General features: G+C 39.7%; 1 protein-coding gene across 1 annotated transcript in view; it reads left to right on the top strand.

The window, feature by feature from the left end:
• The first annotated feature begins 6013 nt into the window (after positions 1-6013).
• Positions 6014-16329, top strand: part of acvr2ba (activin A receptor type 2Ba) — a 63250-nt gene continuing 52934 nt past the window's right edge. Inside the window, exon 1 of the mRNA XM_036589596.1 lies at positions 6014-6539. Coding sequence (XP_036445489.1) covers positions 6488-6539 — 52 coding nt within the window. The 5' untranslated portion in view covers positions 6014-6487. The remainder of the gene's footprint in view (positions 6540-16329) is intronic.

The raw sequence follows: 16329 nt of genomic DNA, 5'->3' as shown, positions 1-16329 counted from the left end.
AATCTCCTTTAGTCATTTTAGAGTCATGTGAAAGTGAAATCTACAAAGCAGCTGAGGTGTGTTTGGGTAGTTGCTTGTGTGAATGTTAGTGTCTGGTTGAAGGGGAACATAACGTCAGTGAGTCTTTTCTGAACAGCTTTTGTTGTGAGGACGCAGCTGTAACTTGTTTATAAGATTGGAAGGATGAAAGAGTTAAAGTGTCAGTAGAGTGGACAAATTAAAATCGCTAGATTTGACAATATACTTAGTATTGGAGGCTTTTGAGTAATTATATAAATAAAACGAATAATTTGTTATTAATGGCCATTTTGACTGTAAATTAAGTAAATGAAAAGGTGGTCCCTGTGTGTGTATGTAAATATATAAATATATAATGTAAAAAAATTAAGAGATCCAAGGTGTCAATTATCATGCACTGAAAGCAGTTAATTGTGGTGCTGTTTTGGGACCACTCATCTAACAGCTGCTGCACAGGGACTGCTCATCTAAACATGAAGTTCAGTGGCCTAATGATATTATGTAATAGTAATACAACTGTTACCAATCTAAACATAGCACTGTGTCATTAGCATTGGCTTCAATCAAACTGCCTTAAAAAAGGGAAACTGAAATGGCAAAAATATGAAATCACAATACTTAAAGGCATTTTCACTATATATAATATGTATCATGATATATGACTTTCTAAAAATAAATAAATAAAACAGGATACTGACAAAATGGGCTGACATCCAATCAATTGTGACTTGGCTGTGTATGCATTTACTCTATACTGGTTGATGTGGGCACTTTATAATTCATCTAAAATTGTCTTTATGATACATGCAGTTGTTCTGCACTGACAATATTCATACTTGGAAGAGAGTATCATGACAATTTATCACAATAACATTCTCATATTGCTCACCCTCACTAAAACTGGTGAAGCGAAAAGACCATTTGCAGCTGGGAAATGTAGTACTTAGTAGTATAAACTAGTTACTCATACAGTTTGACTTAAATTGACCCAAGACTTAACTTTTATCCTCACTCTAATCCTAATATTAACACCATATCTAGTACTACTAGTCTTCCACTTAGCTCTGACTCTAGTTCTCAGACAAAGCTAAATCATGGTGATATCTCAGAGACTTGCTCGTAAAGCACAAAAAAGGATTAATGGCAGAAATAAATGTGAAATGAATGTCTTCCAGTCTTTGGAGGCTAAATTTGTTTGTTTAGTCACACGATTCTTTTGAACTGCAAGCGGCTGAATCACAACTGCCTCGAATGTGCCAATGCCGAATATGGTGATGTGCGTTAATTGGGGAGCATATGTTGCATTTTTGGGGGGGAAAAAATCAGGATTAACTTTCGGGCTGGGGTTGCCATAGTAACCGCGGCACCTGTTTTTACATGGCTTTCAAGACATTTTAAGAGTCAAGATTCCATTAACTTGGGTGGCATCCAAGTCATTTCCCACTGCACAAGTTTTATTGCGGTGGAAAAAGAGAGGCAATGCGGGCTTGTTTCGATCGAGTCTGACGCACAGGGGGCAGGCGTGGGGGAGAGGTATGTTATTTTTTTATAAGTGGGACTGCAGAGCTGGTAGAGGCAGTATATTACCTTCTTTGCCTTGTGATGGTGCTGGTTGAGGCTGAAGCAGAGAATCAACAAATGCAAACTGTGGAGTAGAAGGACTGCTGAAAACATAGCCATCCAGGTTAACCAGGGGTTGGAACTAGGGCTGTCAGGATTAGTCTACTAAACTATCAATGAAACTGAATTATCAATTCAAATTTACCTTCACAATGAATTGGTCGTGATCATTTTGCAATTTGCGTGAGGCTAATGCATACTTTTCTTTTATTGTAACAAGAGATCTTAATCTTTTCAATGAAATATTTTGGAATTTTTTAACGACTATTGATGGTTTATTATTATTCGGTTAAAGTCAGTGTGAAGCAGAAATCATAATGCATCTTCTTTCCAAACTGTGAAACATGGTCGCAGGGAGGGTCTCAGAGCAAGCTGAGTGTTTCTCTCAATGATAGGTGAGGGTGATGGAAGAAGGAGGTGAACATGATATCATTGGTCAATATTATTTTTCTGTCCTGCTGGTGTGCAGTGACATAATCAAACATCAGAAGATGTTTTAGGTTTTAGAGCGGGACAAGAGTCATTATATTTTGATAGAAGATTAACTGAGAACAAGATTTTTTTGTCTTTTAATTCATATATAATCATGTTTAATATGACCAGGCGCATGAAGTACTCTGTCAGGAAAAAGGATACTGTCCAGGTAAATTTTTGGCCCGCATGGTACAACAATGTAAATGAGGTGATGTGTTAAATGAGGCATGCTACATTCACTTCTCAGGAGAAAGGGGCATATGTGGAACTTTCCTCAACTCTTTTAAAACAGAAACATAAAATAAAAGCCTGTCAAGACAGAGTGTATGGAGTCAGTGCAACTTACAAATATAGCTACAACAGAATGAGGTATGATTATGTTTCCTAACTATAGGTATTGAAGACCTTCCCTTGATGGCACCACCACAGCGACAGTGTTTGAACCCTGAAAGGTACAGTTTGTAATGGTTTGTAACTCACTCACTCACTCACTCACTCACTCACTCACTCACTCATGTTTAGCACGCTGAAGAATATCCACAAGGGGGTGCTATTGGCAATGAAATATCTTTTTTTGCTTTGTATCAGTGACATTATGTGTCCTTGTTTTAACTTCATTTTATTGTTTAGCTTTTTAAACTTTTTTTAATTATTAAATTAATCATCTAAGCAATCTGCAGTTTACTCAATTACTAAAATATTCAGCAGTGAAATCTCTAAACGTGCACAACATTCGTTAATAGGTTTATCAGATTACGTGACTGAAAATCTGCCGTACTAAAGACATTTGTTAAAAATTCTTTAGGCCAGGCTTCATCTTTACAACAGCCCATGCAACAGTACACACGACTTCCATGGACATGATCACTCTGACCTTTTTGTTCCATCCTATACAAAAATACTCTTTCCATGTGCCCACTGTGACTTAATGAAACAGCAATCTACTGGAGGCAGCGGTGTGGATGGAGGCAGTGCTACAGCAGCAATAGGAAATGTACAGATGCGCATGCGAATTCGCCTTAGAAGGCCATGCTGTTCCTAATATCACAAGGCCTGCGGTACATGCTGTGCAGTAAAGTGCACACTATTTCACCTCTCGCTCTGCTCACAGATTTACGGGGAGGATATTGCATGGTCTTCAGTGATTACCAAATCTCCAGCCAGCGCTCAGCTCGGAGGACCTGCGATCAATGCCTCCACTTTCCTAAAAGAGACTGAGACTGGAAGTGAAGCCAAAGAATATATCAGTCCGACTGTTAGCTTTGTGTTGAATCATGTGGGCTATTTAACGACTCTACCCAGGTTGTCATATTTTTTATTTGGCTAAGTGCTCCTTGGCAGACCTACTTAACAGATTTTTTGGACCAGGCACTCGAGCCACTCATTGCTCAGTCTTAGTGAGGCGGTGTTCGCTTTGAAAAGCGGCTGCTCTCAGTTACTCTAATGTTGCTGCTGTCACAGTGAGAAATAAGGAGGCGCGCTTGCAGCAGGCTCAGCCTAGCCGGGCCCTGCCTGGGACGGCACAACTCAGATTGCGCTAATGTAAATTTATTTGGCATAGCTCAGATGCTCTAATAAGGAACCATCTCCATATGCCATTAAAGTAGTGAACGTTTATACTCCCATAAACTCACTCACTTGTTTTTCAGGCCTCTGCAGGCCAACGGCTGACGAAAGAGAAGCATTTGCTTTCACATCTTGCTGGGGAAACTAATTGAGGAGTATTAGTTACAGTGCTGCCATATGTTGGGGTTATTCTTAAATCAACATTCATTACGTTAACCCTCTATGTAGAATCTGTCCTCCGCAGAAATCGATAACAATATGCCAAGGCAAATTTTAAAGGCTGCTTTTTGCAGACTACCAGGCCACTTTTGATCACGTTAGCATCAGTTTTACTTTTCATTCCTGTCTTATATTAATGTATGTTCCACACACAGGTAACCTTGTGATAGTAATGATTGAATCAATATGCTTCTTTCATGATAAGCTTAATAAAAGTGCATTGTTGTCATCATCACAGTCTTGTTCAGTGTGCTTCATGTGGAGTATATTAGGAATGGAATAGTGTGATTTGTACCAATTTCATATTTTATGTAGGCTATGGTAGCGTACATAGTGATACATTATTTCTGTTGGTATTTACTTTGACACTCCTGCTCTTTTTTAAAATTGGTGGAAAATTCAATTGTTAATCAATGTGGTTTGATGCGAAATCGTTTATTGTAGAGAAACTTATTGGCTTAGATTTCTTTACAATGGTAGGTACCAGGGTCACAATTTCTACAATGCAAATATATCTATTTACTATCCAAATGTCCAGCAAGCCTTCAGGTGTATTTTGAGTTTTATATTTAATGTTGATAATGGTATAAAATGGTAAATTGGAAACAAAATGTTTTCTATGGGGGCTGTTTTGGATTACAACACTTCACATGTACAGTGCTGTGCAGAAGTCAGAGACCACCCTCCATTTACTTAATTTTCAGTCAAAATGACCATTAAGTATAACTTCTTTTCAGCATCAGGCAAAAAGCAAAAAACATGGTTTTAACAAAAAATTACATAATTTCAGACTCTTTGGTGTATAGTGTGTCCACTCCACCTTTATTACAGCTTCCATTCTTTTCAGGACACTTGTTTTCAGTTTTTTAAAGAAATCTGCAGGGATATTTTTCCACACCAGGGATATTTTTCAGTCTTCGAAGTTGGTTGCATTTTTTGCTTCTCACAATTCCTGAAATCCACAAAACACATTCAGTGATGTTGAGGTCTGGACTCAGTCCATTGGGTGGTCAGTCCATTGTTCTGAGAACACCAGCAGCTTCTTTATTTGATTTGCACATTTTCTTTTCTCAGTAACAGCTTCTTGACAGCTACACATCCTTTTCATAGTGTCGAGTTGTCTTGGACAGAAACACCTGTGGATTTCAGATTCGAGGTACTGTTCATATGATGGTGAAAGTTTTGGTGGTCTTGCACAGTTGTTAGGAATCCCAACACAGATGTACATATGTACGTCTTTTTGAGCTCCAGTTTTGGAAACTTCTGTCTTTTCACTTATACAAGTGTATTATTTTACATCCACTTACATCTCAATCAGAAATATCTCCTGAAAAATGAGTAACTTAATGGTCATGTTGTATTAGACAAGCTTATCTCACAACTGTCATATAACAGTGTCTCAGGCAGCGTATTCATAACCACCGTTTCGTAGAGACAATACAGTGTATTTCACATCAAACAGCTCTGAATGACTTTGAGTTTACATCTTACCAATCTAATTATGCAGAGAAAAATAATATTAATAATAAACAAACAACAACAATAAAAATCAACCATACGCAAGGAAATATATTTCCACATATTTTTAAAACGTGTAATATATTTCCATTTTGTTTGACTTAGTCATTTGCAAAAGTTTTTGCAAAATGTTTTGTTGATTTTCAACGTGAAGTTCATACAGCCACTACAGAAAACCAACTTATATTTAGTATTTTAGTGCACACATCCTATTAATTTTAAAAATAAATGTTTATTTGAAAAAATGGAAAACAAAATGGAAGAAAAACATATTTTTAGCATATATGTTTTAAAGCATCACACATACACATACATTTTTTTCTAGTTAATAATAGTAGTAATAATAATAATAATACGCATTGATGTATGATCTTTAAAGCTGCTCTGTGCGCTACTCTTCTCTGGTTTGTTGCTATATGTAGTATAGTGTGTATATGGAGTACAGCACTGCTCCCTCTCCCTCTCCCTCTCCCTCTCTCTCCCTGCATTCCTCCCTTTGTAGTGCAACATCCGGGTCCTCCCCCACTCCCCCTCCCCCCATCAGGAGCCATTTTGGACTGTCTTCAGCGTGTGTGTGTGTGTATATGTATGTGAGAGAGTGAGTGAGCGAGAGAGAAAGAGAGAGAGAGAGACAGAGAGACACACCGACCGAGCGGGTCCTCGCCAGAGCCTCACTCACACTAACTCACTCACTCTCTCTCTCTCGCTCACACACAGGCAGAGAGACGGTGAAGGCGGAGAAGAGAGACACACAGGGCGCTTCTCTCCTCCCCGCGCGCAGGACTGACCCGCTCGAAGACTGACTCTCCCCCGTTTTTCTCTCTGTTTTCTGTTGTTCTCTTTTTCCTCCTGATGGATCCGCCCGCGCTGTGAAACTCCTGAGCGCGTTCGGAGCTCCGCGCGCAGCAGAGGCCGTGCCGTGTGCTGTGCTGGGCCAGTCCGCTCGCTCGCTCGGTGCATGTGTGTCTGTGTTGTTTTTTTTCCTCCCCCCGACCACCGCTTTAAATGTTCGCGAAGGAAGGGAGATTAAAAAGGGGGAAAATCCGGTGTGTTTGTTCTTAAACGGAGGAATATGTTCGCTCCCTGGCTGACTTTTGCACTTCTTTGGGGAACTTTCTGTGCAGGTAAGCTCGTGCTTTTCCCTTTTTTATGTATACATTTTATATCTTCTCTGCGTGTTTTATTTAGCTGTTAGTAACGACCCCCGCGGGCTACAGCTGGGGGCAAAACAGTCCTTCAGAACCACAGCGCGTGCTGGAGGCTCCGTTTTGAGCTCACGTGCCGTGAAAGGATGTCCAAAAAGCGTTTAATGATCGGGAGGCAGATGCAGGAATGCGGCTTTAATCACTCTGTGTTCACTCTGCTGGGTGAGACGGCCCACTACTGCTTTACTGACCGTGCGCGTGTCAGTGTGGGCCAGTGTGTCCTCCTCATAGCCGTGTCAGTTCGCAAAAATTGTGACGGGATTGACCGCTGGGCTGAAGTTGGCTTTATGTTCGAATTTTCCGTTCCACCTTAAATGGTGCAGCAGTTACATTTTGGTGCCTGAGGCGTCAGAATGTAACCGCTGCACCATTTAAGGTGGAACGGAAAATTCGAACGAGAAGCCAACTTCAGCCTCGTGGGCTGATCAGTCGGTATCCAGTAGATGAGAGCAGACTGAATGCAGGCTTTTAGGGTTTCCCTGTGCTCTATTTTCCGTGCACGCCGAGCCAGTGTGTGTGGGCTGGGTTCTGGTGTGAATGAATCCCTCCGCTGATTTGAGCTTTACTATTCGTGGTCATGTGGCCTGGCATTTTTTGAGTAAGGAAGGAGCACACAAAGGAGAAGGTGGGGTGGGCTGCCTTTAAGTTTTTTCTTTCTTTTTTTGGCCGGAGAGCTGTGAATGCTGCGCTTGTTTTCAGACTTCCCTCCATCGTCTCCTCCATTATCCCATCATTGCAATGCGGGAACTGAGTGGATTAATGAGCTGCACGGTGCTCGGTCCTGGTGTGCAGCTGCGTCCAAATCACATTCTACTATACTACACTACACATGCTACGCCAGTGGTGGTGTGCTGTCTTTGACACACTGTTCAGCATGGCAGTGTGCGGGTTTGGACGCAGCCTGGGCTTGTTTTGTGGAGAGAGGGCTTTTGCATGCATGCGTTATTTTAAGGCTGAGTGGAGGGTACGCGCGTGCAGTGCATGCGTAAAGGGAGGAAGAGGGAATTCTCCTCGTGCTCTCTGCTTTTCAGGGTTTCAGCAGCCTGCCATTACGCTCCTTCTCCTCATATATGTGTCGGATCAAAGCGCATGCATTCTGCATGGCTGTCTGCCTCGACTGGAAGCCCATCAGATTCTTTTATTGCAGTAAAAAATGTGTATTTGCCTTTTTAACTCCCCCCTCCTTCGCTTTGTTGTGCAGTTTCCTCCTTGTTTGGGTGAATCTGGGGGGAGGGGTTCTCCAGAAGTGGGGGCGCCTACCTCCCTGCTTTCTGTTTATTTTTGGGGTCATATATTTATATCTTGCCTCAGCCTTTTCCCTCCTTCCCAATAAAGATTAGACTAAGCTCGATCACCATGTTTATCTGAACCAAGCAAAATGGTCCCACTTGTTTCTTGAGCTGAATATTGTAGAAATAACTTGACTAGGTTGGTCTGTATTAGATGTGTAACAGAGAATCTTTGGTCACATGATGCTAAAGTAAGGCCATTTTTGTCCTGTCAAAATGATCATGTGTAGGTTTGTTTTAGTCCTTTTCTTTTTCGTGTGGTCCAACAGGTATTTGAAGTAGTGCATATATAAATGCCTTTAAAATGGCTTTGTATTTTGGTGTTTATACTATCCTCCCTTTTGAATGGGTGTACCAGTTTCTCTCCAGGCCACATGGAAATACAGGACTAAGGACTAAGTAATTGGGTAATCTAGCAATTATTTCTGTGATTAATTGAGTAATCGAGAACATAAAATTCATAACAGCAAACATTTTAATTTTACTTCAAATTTGTAACTGACTATGTAACACATAGTCAAACCTGGTAAAAGAAAAATATCAATGTAAAAAATTATTTAAGCATACAAATGATTCTTTGAGGTGTCATGGTTCTAGATATGACCATTGTCATTACTAGAAAACCCTTGAAGAACCTTTTTTTAATGGTGTACTTTGTTGCAGTGTCATGCTTGTAACCCAGAGAGAACCATGCCAGCTGGCATAGAAAATAATTTGCTTTAAAACTAGATGGTGTGTGTAGTTTTAGAGGTGTTCTGTGCTGCACTTTGATACTGATCATAAAGAATGATTTATATGATTTTCAGCACAGCATGTTTAGTACAAGACATTTTTATTAAATATTCCCACACAGAAATGTTCAGCAGGGCAAACTCATGGCACTGGAGAGTTATGATCTGTGGTTTATTTTCAGTATTCTGAGGGGCTTTCCAGGTGCTGCAGGGTTGTTTGAAACTGAAATCACAGGCATATCTGTGCAATCTTCGTCTAATGATACTGCACAGATTACTGACAATCTAGCCTTTGAGGATGCAGAGGCTGCTATCACCTGTACATGAAGCAAAGCAGTAGATTCATGATATGTAATAGGAATAGAATATAGTAATAGCAATAAACAATTTGTTATTAATGAGTTTAGTTACTGCTCTTAGTCTTGTAGTACTGCGTTAGGCTACAGCAGCTGTGAAATCAAAGCAGTGATTGACTGAAGTAGTGGTTGCATCTCCATGTTTTCATGTTATGCTATTACTGTGTTAACTGCTAGTGTGTGTGTTGCCAGGTGTGGGCTAATTTTCATTAAAGTGGTCTAAGAATCACTAGCTTTTCTTTTCCACTTTAGAACAAGAATTTGAGAAATGAGAAATGTTTGACACTGTTTCTACAGCAGGTTAGCACTCAAACATATCATTTGCTGATCATTAGTATGATGTCAACCTTTGCAACACCAGTGTCTAGGGGTGTAACAATGCATTGTGACAGTTTGGTATCATTATGCAAAAATGTGGCTGTGGGGATTCTCTAAGTTATGCCATCTAATGCAACTGCATTGTTTGAAAACCAAAGTTCACAAGCGGTCAGCACAAGTCAACAACCAACTCCAGTGTGTGAGCTATACAAAAACATGGTCATTTTTCTTTTGAAATTTTTTCAAAAACATCATAAGATGTTCATTAAAATCATGAACCTAGTGTTGCAAGTCAAATTGTGGACTGCGCGTATTGTTGCACCCTGCTGATGTCACAAAAAGTAATATGCAAATGAGCCTTTTACCAATCACTGAATGTTTATATACTCAGAGCATCCCGACAAATCACAGATGTTCAAAAACCACAAATAATTTTGGCCAGAAATAATGCAGGCCATGTTACATCATTAATGCAGCATTGTGTTTTTAATATATTGCAAGGCATGTTACAGTGGCAATTTGTAGTAATATAGTAGCAATATGGTGTTTTGTCTATATTATGCAGCCCAAAAGCAGATATTCAGCTTAAATGTGCATCATTTTTTTTTATTATGATCTGCTCCAAGTTCCTCAGCTGTGGCTTGTGTTCAAGCTGAATGTGGAGTGTAGACTATTCATATTGTAAAGCAGGTCAGTGGGAGCGCAGTAGCAGGGCAAATGTTGGGACGATGACAACAAATCCCATTGCTGTGTCCTCACTCATTCTCAGATCATTGATGCTGGAATTGTAAATGGTTTTGCAATGCTGTGAGGGGCCCATAAAACTTGATGTTTTGGCTGCTGCCTGTATTGTGTAATGGGCTTTGCTGAATGCATTCCAAGGCAGCAGGAGGAGGGGAGGTGGGGAGTGAAAGGCAAGAAGGGCTGTATGCCTTTTAAACATGAGTCCGTCCCTCCGAGGAAACAAAGGAGGCCTCTTTCTCTGGCCGTTCTGTCTGCTTATGATTCTACCTTTGCTGCTGTTCAGTTATGTCAGTGTGCTGCTTTCTCTGGCTTCCTATGCATTAACGAGAGACTCGGTTTGGCTCTGAATTTACTGGAAAAGCATCTGGCTGGGGTTGATGTGTTTGTTGAAGGTTGTAATGAATTAAAAAAAAATTAAATTAAAAGTGTAGACCAACATTCTTTTAAATTGAATATTTTTGGTTCCGCTCGTTGCCAAAAAATGCCGACACTTGCTTAATAAGGTCTGCAGTGGACAGATGTTTAGATATGATATTCATATTGATCTGATATTTCAGACCAGTGTTTTTGATTTATTTATTTACTTCAGAAAAGCAGATTGTTTAGGTGACAGTAGAGTACTGGACTAAAATATTGATATTTTATTTAATTTACTGCATTTTTATCTCATGTCACTTTCTATGTAATGCTAATTAATAAGGATCCAATTTCTGTGTATTATAAATCTTTATGCATTGGCATCAACAAATATGCGCATGAAAAATACTGATCCTGATAATAAGTAATTTTCATAGAAAACATAAAAATAAATCTCAACAAAGTGTAAATAGTTTTGTCGCACCTTGAGGTAGTTGTTTGTTTTTGTTAAACTTTTGTGGTTTTCTCTTTTTGGAACGTCACCAGAGGTTTTAGTACAGTGAGATTCATGTATTTGTGTGTATTTAATCATAAATATTTTATAGTTTTTGCTATATCTTTAACTGTCACGTCAGGACTTCTTCAAACATTGAGTTTTTTAGTGTATTGTATATTGTATTTGACTCGCACTGCATATCATATCACAACCCCCATGTTGAAAAAATGAACATTAATATACATATTTGTGACGCCTCAGTGTGTGCAAGAAATAGAGGTGGCTGTAATGGACTGAGGGTTGGCCTAGCTCACCCACACATTCATGATTGTGTCCATGTTACATATTAGCGTGGGTGTACACGTTGTCCTGTGTGTTTCTCGTGTGCCCACTACTTTATGGAGAAGACGAAGACTTGCCGTCGGTGATGTCACAAACACTGCTTGCCTGATAGAGCAGCTGAATCGGTGACGGTGCGATGTGTCTATATGTTTGTGTAAGCCGCGCTGTATTTTTCTTTCCTTTTTTTCTTTTGCAAAGGCTTGGCCACATGGTCGAGGGGAGTGGGGGGAGGGTGGCACCGAGAAGATGCACAATTGCTCTCTGAGCTGAAACGGCCACCATTTAGCCTAGTTCCATTGCAACGCAAAGCAATGGAAGAGCACATCACCTCACTGGCTAATTTCCAGCAATGTACCTTTTATTTGTGTGTGTGCTTTCTGTCATGGAGAGATCCTGTGGTGTAAGGTTAGATAGAGGGGGAGGGGATAGAGAGAGAGGTAGGGAGGGTTACAGAGAGAGAGGGAGAGGGAGAAGCATGGGGGGGGGGCACTGAGGGAATGGGGGATGGGTAGCCTCCAGCAAGAACAAGGATTTAAAGAGACAGTGCATATATTCTCTTCTCCTGTTGTGCATCAAAATGTTGAGCTGAAAAATACATGAGACAGTCTCTTCAAGAGTGAAGCTTTTGGAACAGCAGAAGCTTTTGGTTTTAGCACGAAGGGCATGTGGTGGGGGGGGGTTGTCTCCACAACTGTTTCTCATTTAAAGTGTGTGTCTTCCATAGACGTGTAGCTGTAACATGAGCTAGGGTTCATATTTTAGCAGTGACTCGAGTTATAGTCTCTCTGACTGATGCAAGCATGATGGTGTGATTTGCTTTACTTTGCCATGTGATTTATAAGCAGTCCTTTTACCAGTTCTACTCTGTGAAATGCAGTAAGTTCTGTGGTTTGAGAAACATCTGAAAATGTCCAGAAGAGAGGAACGAAAGCTCAGCTGAGGAATGTGTTCACAGTAGGCATGATCTGCACATCTCGATGAATTTCAGTTAAACCAAGCATAGAAGTTCATTTTTACCTCTTTATAGCGTGTGTAGTTTTGTTAGAAGTGGAGGCTTATTGATTGTAGAAACATGAACTTCAACGGCAGCTTTGGTATTCAGATTTAAAAGTGGGCTTTTTTTCTTTTAGCAAGACCCCAATCCTTAAACAAGACAAGGCCAGCTATGTCAGACTTGACTACACATGTAGCCTGTGGGGAACATTGTCTGTCAGCAATTGAAACCTTTGACCAAGGTCTTTTGGTCCATAAATGGTCCTGGACCCTCTTTGTGTAGGTTTGAAAAGATGTGTTATATCTTCTGAAAGTTAATGGTTGGGCTGTGGCATAAGCTAGCTAGTTAATGAGTAAGGGAACGCCTTGTTCTATAATTTGATGGTCCGTCTGGGCAACTGTCTATCTGTGATTAAATTGTGAGTGGGGAGGAAAAATGGTGGCCCTCCTTAATAGCAACCAAATCATTGTTGTCATCTATTGTTGATGGGCTAATATTGAAATATCATAGCCCATCAGCATAGTCCAGTGTAGTCGCAGGAAACGCAAAAACCGGTACAGAAAACCGGTAGTTAGTGGTACTTCCAGGTTGATGACTCATAACCGGTCAGTGGTGCTAAATATGACCCTGCTTAAACAAAACCTTGTCATTTTGATTCACTGTGCATTCGTAATTCGGTTTGAAATGAGTCTCAATTTGATACATTTTTCAATACAGCAAAAATAAGGAGTACCTAAAGATGTGCCTTTACGTTAATATGGTTCCTTTCTCAGTTGGAGCACTCAACAGCATAAAAGTACAGTATTTTACAGTAATGGTAGCCACCAGCTAGAGGTGAGCAATATGCCAAAATTGAAATATCATGATGCTTAAGGACGTTTTCACGATACACATTTTGTCTGGCATCTGATCAGTTGTAAAAGACAAAGTGGTGCCACATTCAAAAATACCAAAAAAAAAAAACTAGGAATACAATGATTCATATTCAATATTTCACATACTGTGCTGCACTAAATCCAGTGAAACAGAACTAATGATGCTCTCTTTGTAATCAAACATACAGGAAGTTTTTAAGTACTGACTATTTCCACAATGTGCTCAGAAAAGCATATTGTAATGTAATTTATCATGGTAGCAATAAATATTGTCATATTGCCCAGTCATACCACCGTCTGATATGCACTTTGAGGAGTGTGTGTTTCGTCCTTGCTCTTAATTTTGCGATTAAAAGGAAGTTCTATTCAGAGGAGGGAGGGTCTGCCCTCATTGTGGGCTTGCCTATTTCATTTTTATTGTACATTGTGCAATATAATCAGTATTAAAGGGGAATTCTTACAATTCAGTGGTTAAGATGTAAACAGCCATTCAGAGTGGTTTGGTGTCAAATGCCCTGTTCTAGAGAAACCTACTGAGTCAGAAATGTTCACAGTGGTGGTGATGGGAACCAGATACCTGAAGTGTAATGCCTCTAAAAGCTTTTTCTAAAAGTTGTAACATAAAATGTTTATGAATATGCTGCATGATGTCTGAGATGTTGTTTTCCTATTGTTTTGAGGAGGTTTCGGTATAAAACGTTGTGACATAATAAGTCTCCAAAAGAAAACAGTCAACTTTACAGAGAAAACATAGACATATGTAGGTTCACTGCTGGTTTTGGACAGTAAATAAAATGGGTAAATTTGCATTTTAGATGGTACAACCCCTGGTTTTTATCAACAACAGTGTAAAAAAATCAGAGAAGATGCGTTTCTCCAGAAGGCAGAAATTTTGAAAAAAATGGTTGAATTCCCCTTTCAGTGGAATACTTCATCTTCTCAAGTCTGTTAAATGGCATGTTCAGTGCTTAGCAGTAAAGCAACCACTAATGCTTAGTTAGATTTTAAAAATATGCGCTGACGGAAAATACCTCTGAGCAAGTTTTTGTTGCTGTGATTTTGTGTTAATTTGACCTGTTCCACAAAATTCTGTCTACACTGTGACGTTCCCTTGAAATTCTTGTATTCTTGTACGACTAGATACTGCGAGCAAACAGAATGTAGATTGACATTCTTGAGTGCGGTCAGCCACTGATGTGTGCATTTAGTTTGCATTTCGATCGTGACATGCTTTGTCGACATTGTTCAGTGATCTTGAGTGTGGAGATCTTTGCGTATGTGCAGATGGGGCATCTTGAAGAATTCACTTCCAATTCTAACCACTGTGTGAAAATTCATCATTCAGCTGGACTGATGGCTGCATTCTTTCCAAGAAGCACTTTGCACGGTGGTGTAAAACCCTCTCAGTACATGGAAATCTTTTGGAGCAAATGCATTTTCATTGCTTGTTTTGACCGATTCAGCATGAAAAAGGCAGTAGAGTTCCTGGAAATGTTGGTTATGTTTATGGAGTCATGGGGTTTGTTCATGGACATATGAGTGTTGGCTCTGGATATGAAACATGATTAGGAACTGTGCTTAAAATTGTAAAAAATATATTTACCATTGGAGATTTGAATTTAATCTGTAAACAGGTCATGCTTTCTCCCCCAAAGCCTTACTCTCTAAAAAGGAATGCAGTTTTTAGCTAAATGTTAGAGATTTGGCCAAAATCTTTGCAGTTAGATGTGTTCTTTTAGAAGCACAAGTTGGCTCAAACCATGAGAAATATGCTAGCACACAAACCAGCTGTGGCTTTCAGTTTCCAACAACAGGCTGCAGCCAAATAGATCCAAAACATTGACCCTTTGGAGTCAAATATGTTGTGTAAAAGATCCTCTTCAACCAGGAACAATTTGCAGAAAGATTATGAAACAAAATTGAGTGCTAGTCCTGTTTTGAAGGGGTGGTATTGTGAGATTTATGTGGTGTTGAGAGTTGAAAAACTTTGAGAATCCAGTAAATGGAGTGGCAGAGTTTATCATGGGTTTGTGAATGTCAGTTTGGTGAAATCCAGTATTTTTGATGAGCCGCTTTTTAAACTGTGCTGTTTTATGTATGTTTAGTGTGTGTAGCAAACATTAAGTACATTAAAAAAACCTTATTTTTGTTCCGTTTTGGCACTGCTAGTCTTATGTGGAATGACATAACGTCTGTGAGGATTTTTTGAGGGAGGGAGCTGACAACCTTTGAAGTGTCTCTGTTTTCTGTTTCATGCTATGTAAGGTATTTGAGATTGAATGTGAAATGTAAAGGCAAACGTTGCAATGAACTGCTTTGCTTATGTAGAGCAGTGAACCCAGAGGCATGGAATCCATTAATCTGTACTTTACTCCATGGTTTCCATCCTAATTTGTTGCAGACCCGTCAAAACCCACTTTCCAAATATGGGCTAATTTGATAAGTGGAGATAAAAATGCTTGCATTCTGACAAAATGGCCCTGTAGCTTGCTCAGTACAAGTGACATTACATTTAATTCTGTTTGTCAGTTGAGGTCCAGCATGAATAAACCACCCATCTAGAGGATAATATGCGGTCTGCATAAAGTGCATGAGAAGATCTTATCTATATGAGTTTGAAATGACCGCTGTTCTCTGAAGAGGAACTGAATAGACAAAACTAAGGCTCAGCGACGTTAAAAGACTTTGGGAAATGGTCCAAATTAGAGCCAAGCTAGAAATCTCGAGACCTCGTAGATGATCCTGTGTGAGAAGCTTGAACAATTGGCCTGCACAAATTGATTGATTGCTTGATTAGTTTCACTAATGATGCAATGATGGCTTCTTTTTTTAAATGGTGGCATGTCGCCAAGGTTACACTCATGAGTTTTCTCCATTTCAATGATCTGAGGTGAAGAGTAAAAAGACAAATTACATTTTTGGATAAAGAGTAATCATTCCAGAAACATTAATTCAGCCGCATTAAATCAATTTAATTTAATGAGCAACTTTGGATGGAAGTACCAGAAGTTCGTAGTACCAGAAAACTGGATCTGTGCTTCTTGCATGGGCCACCAGTCCACTACTGAGGGTCCTAGTTTTGGGTTTTTTTTTTTTTTTTCTTTGGTGCCTGTTCTTAATTGGTAACAACTGGACATAATGGTACTCGATGGTGCTCTCCTTCCTTACTGGTAACACTTGCAGCTGGAAACATTGACAATTTAGTGA

Source organism: Colossoma macropomum, unplaced genomic scaffold (assembly GCF_904425465.1).
Source record: "Colossoma macropomum unplaced genomic scaffold, Colossoma_macropomum, whole genome shotgun sequence".
NCBI lineage: Eukaryota > Metazoa > Chordata > Actinopteri > Characiformes > Serrasalmidae > Colossoma > Colossoma macropomum.
This window is presented reverse-complemented; position numbering and strand designations above follow the sequence as displayed.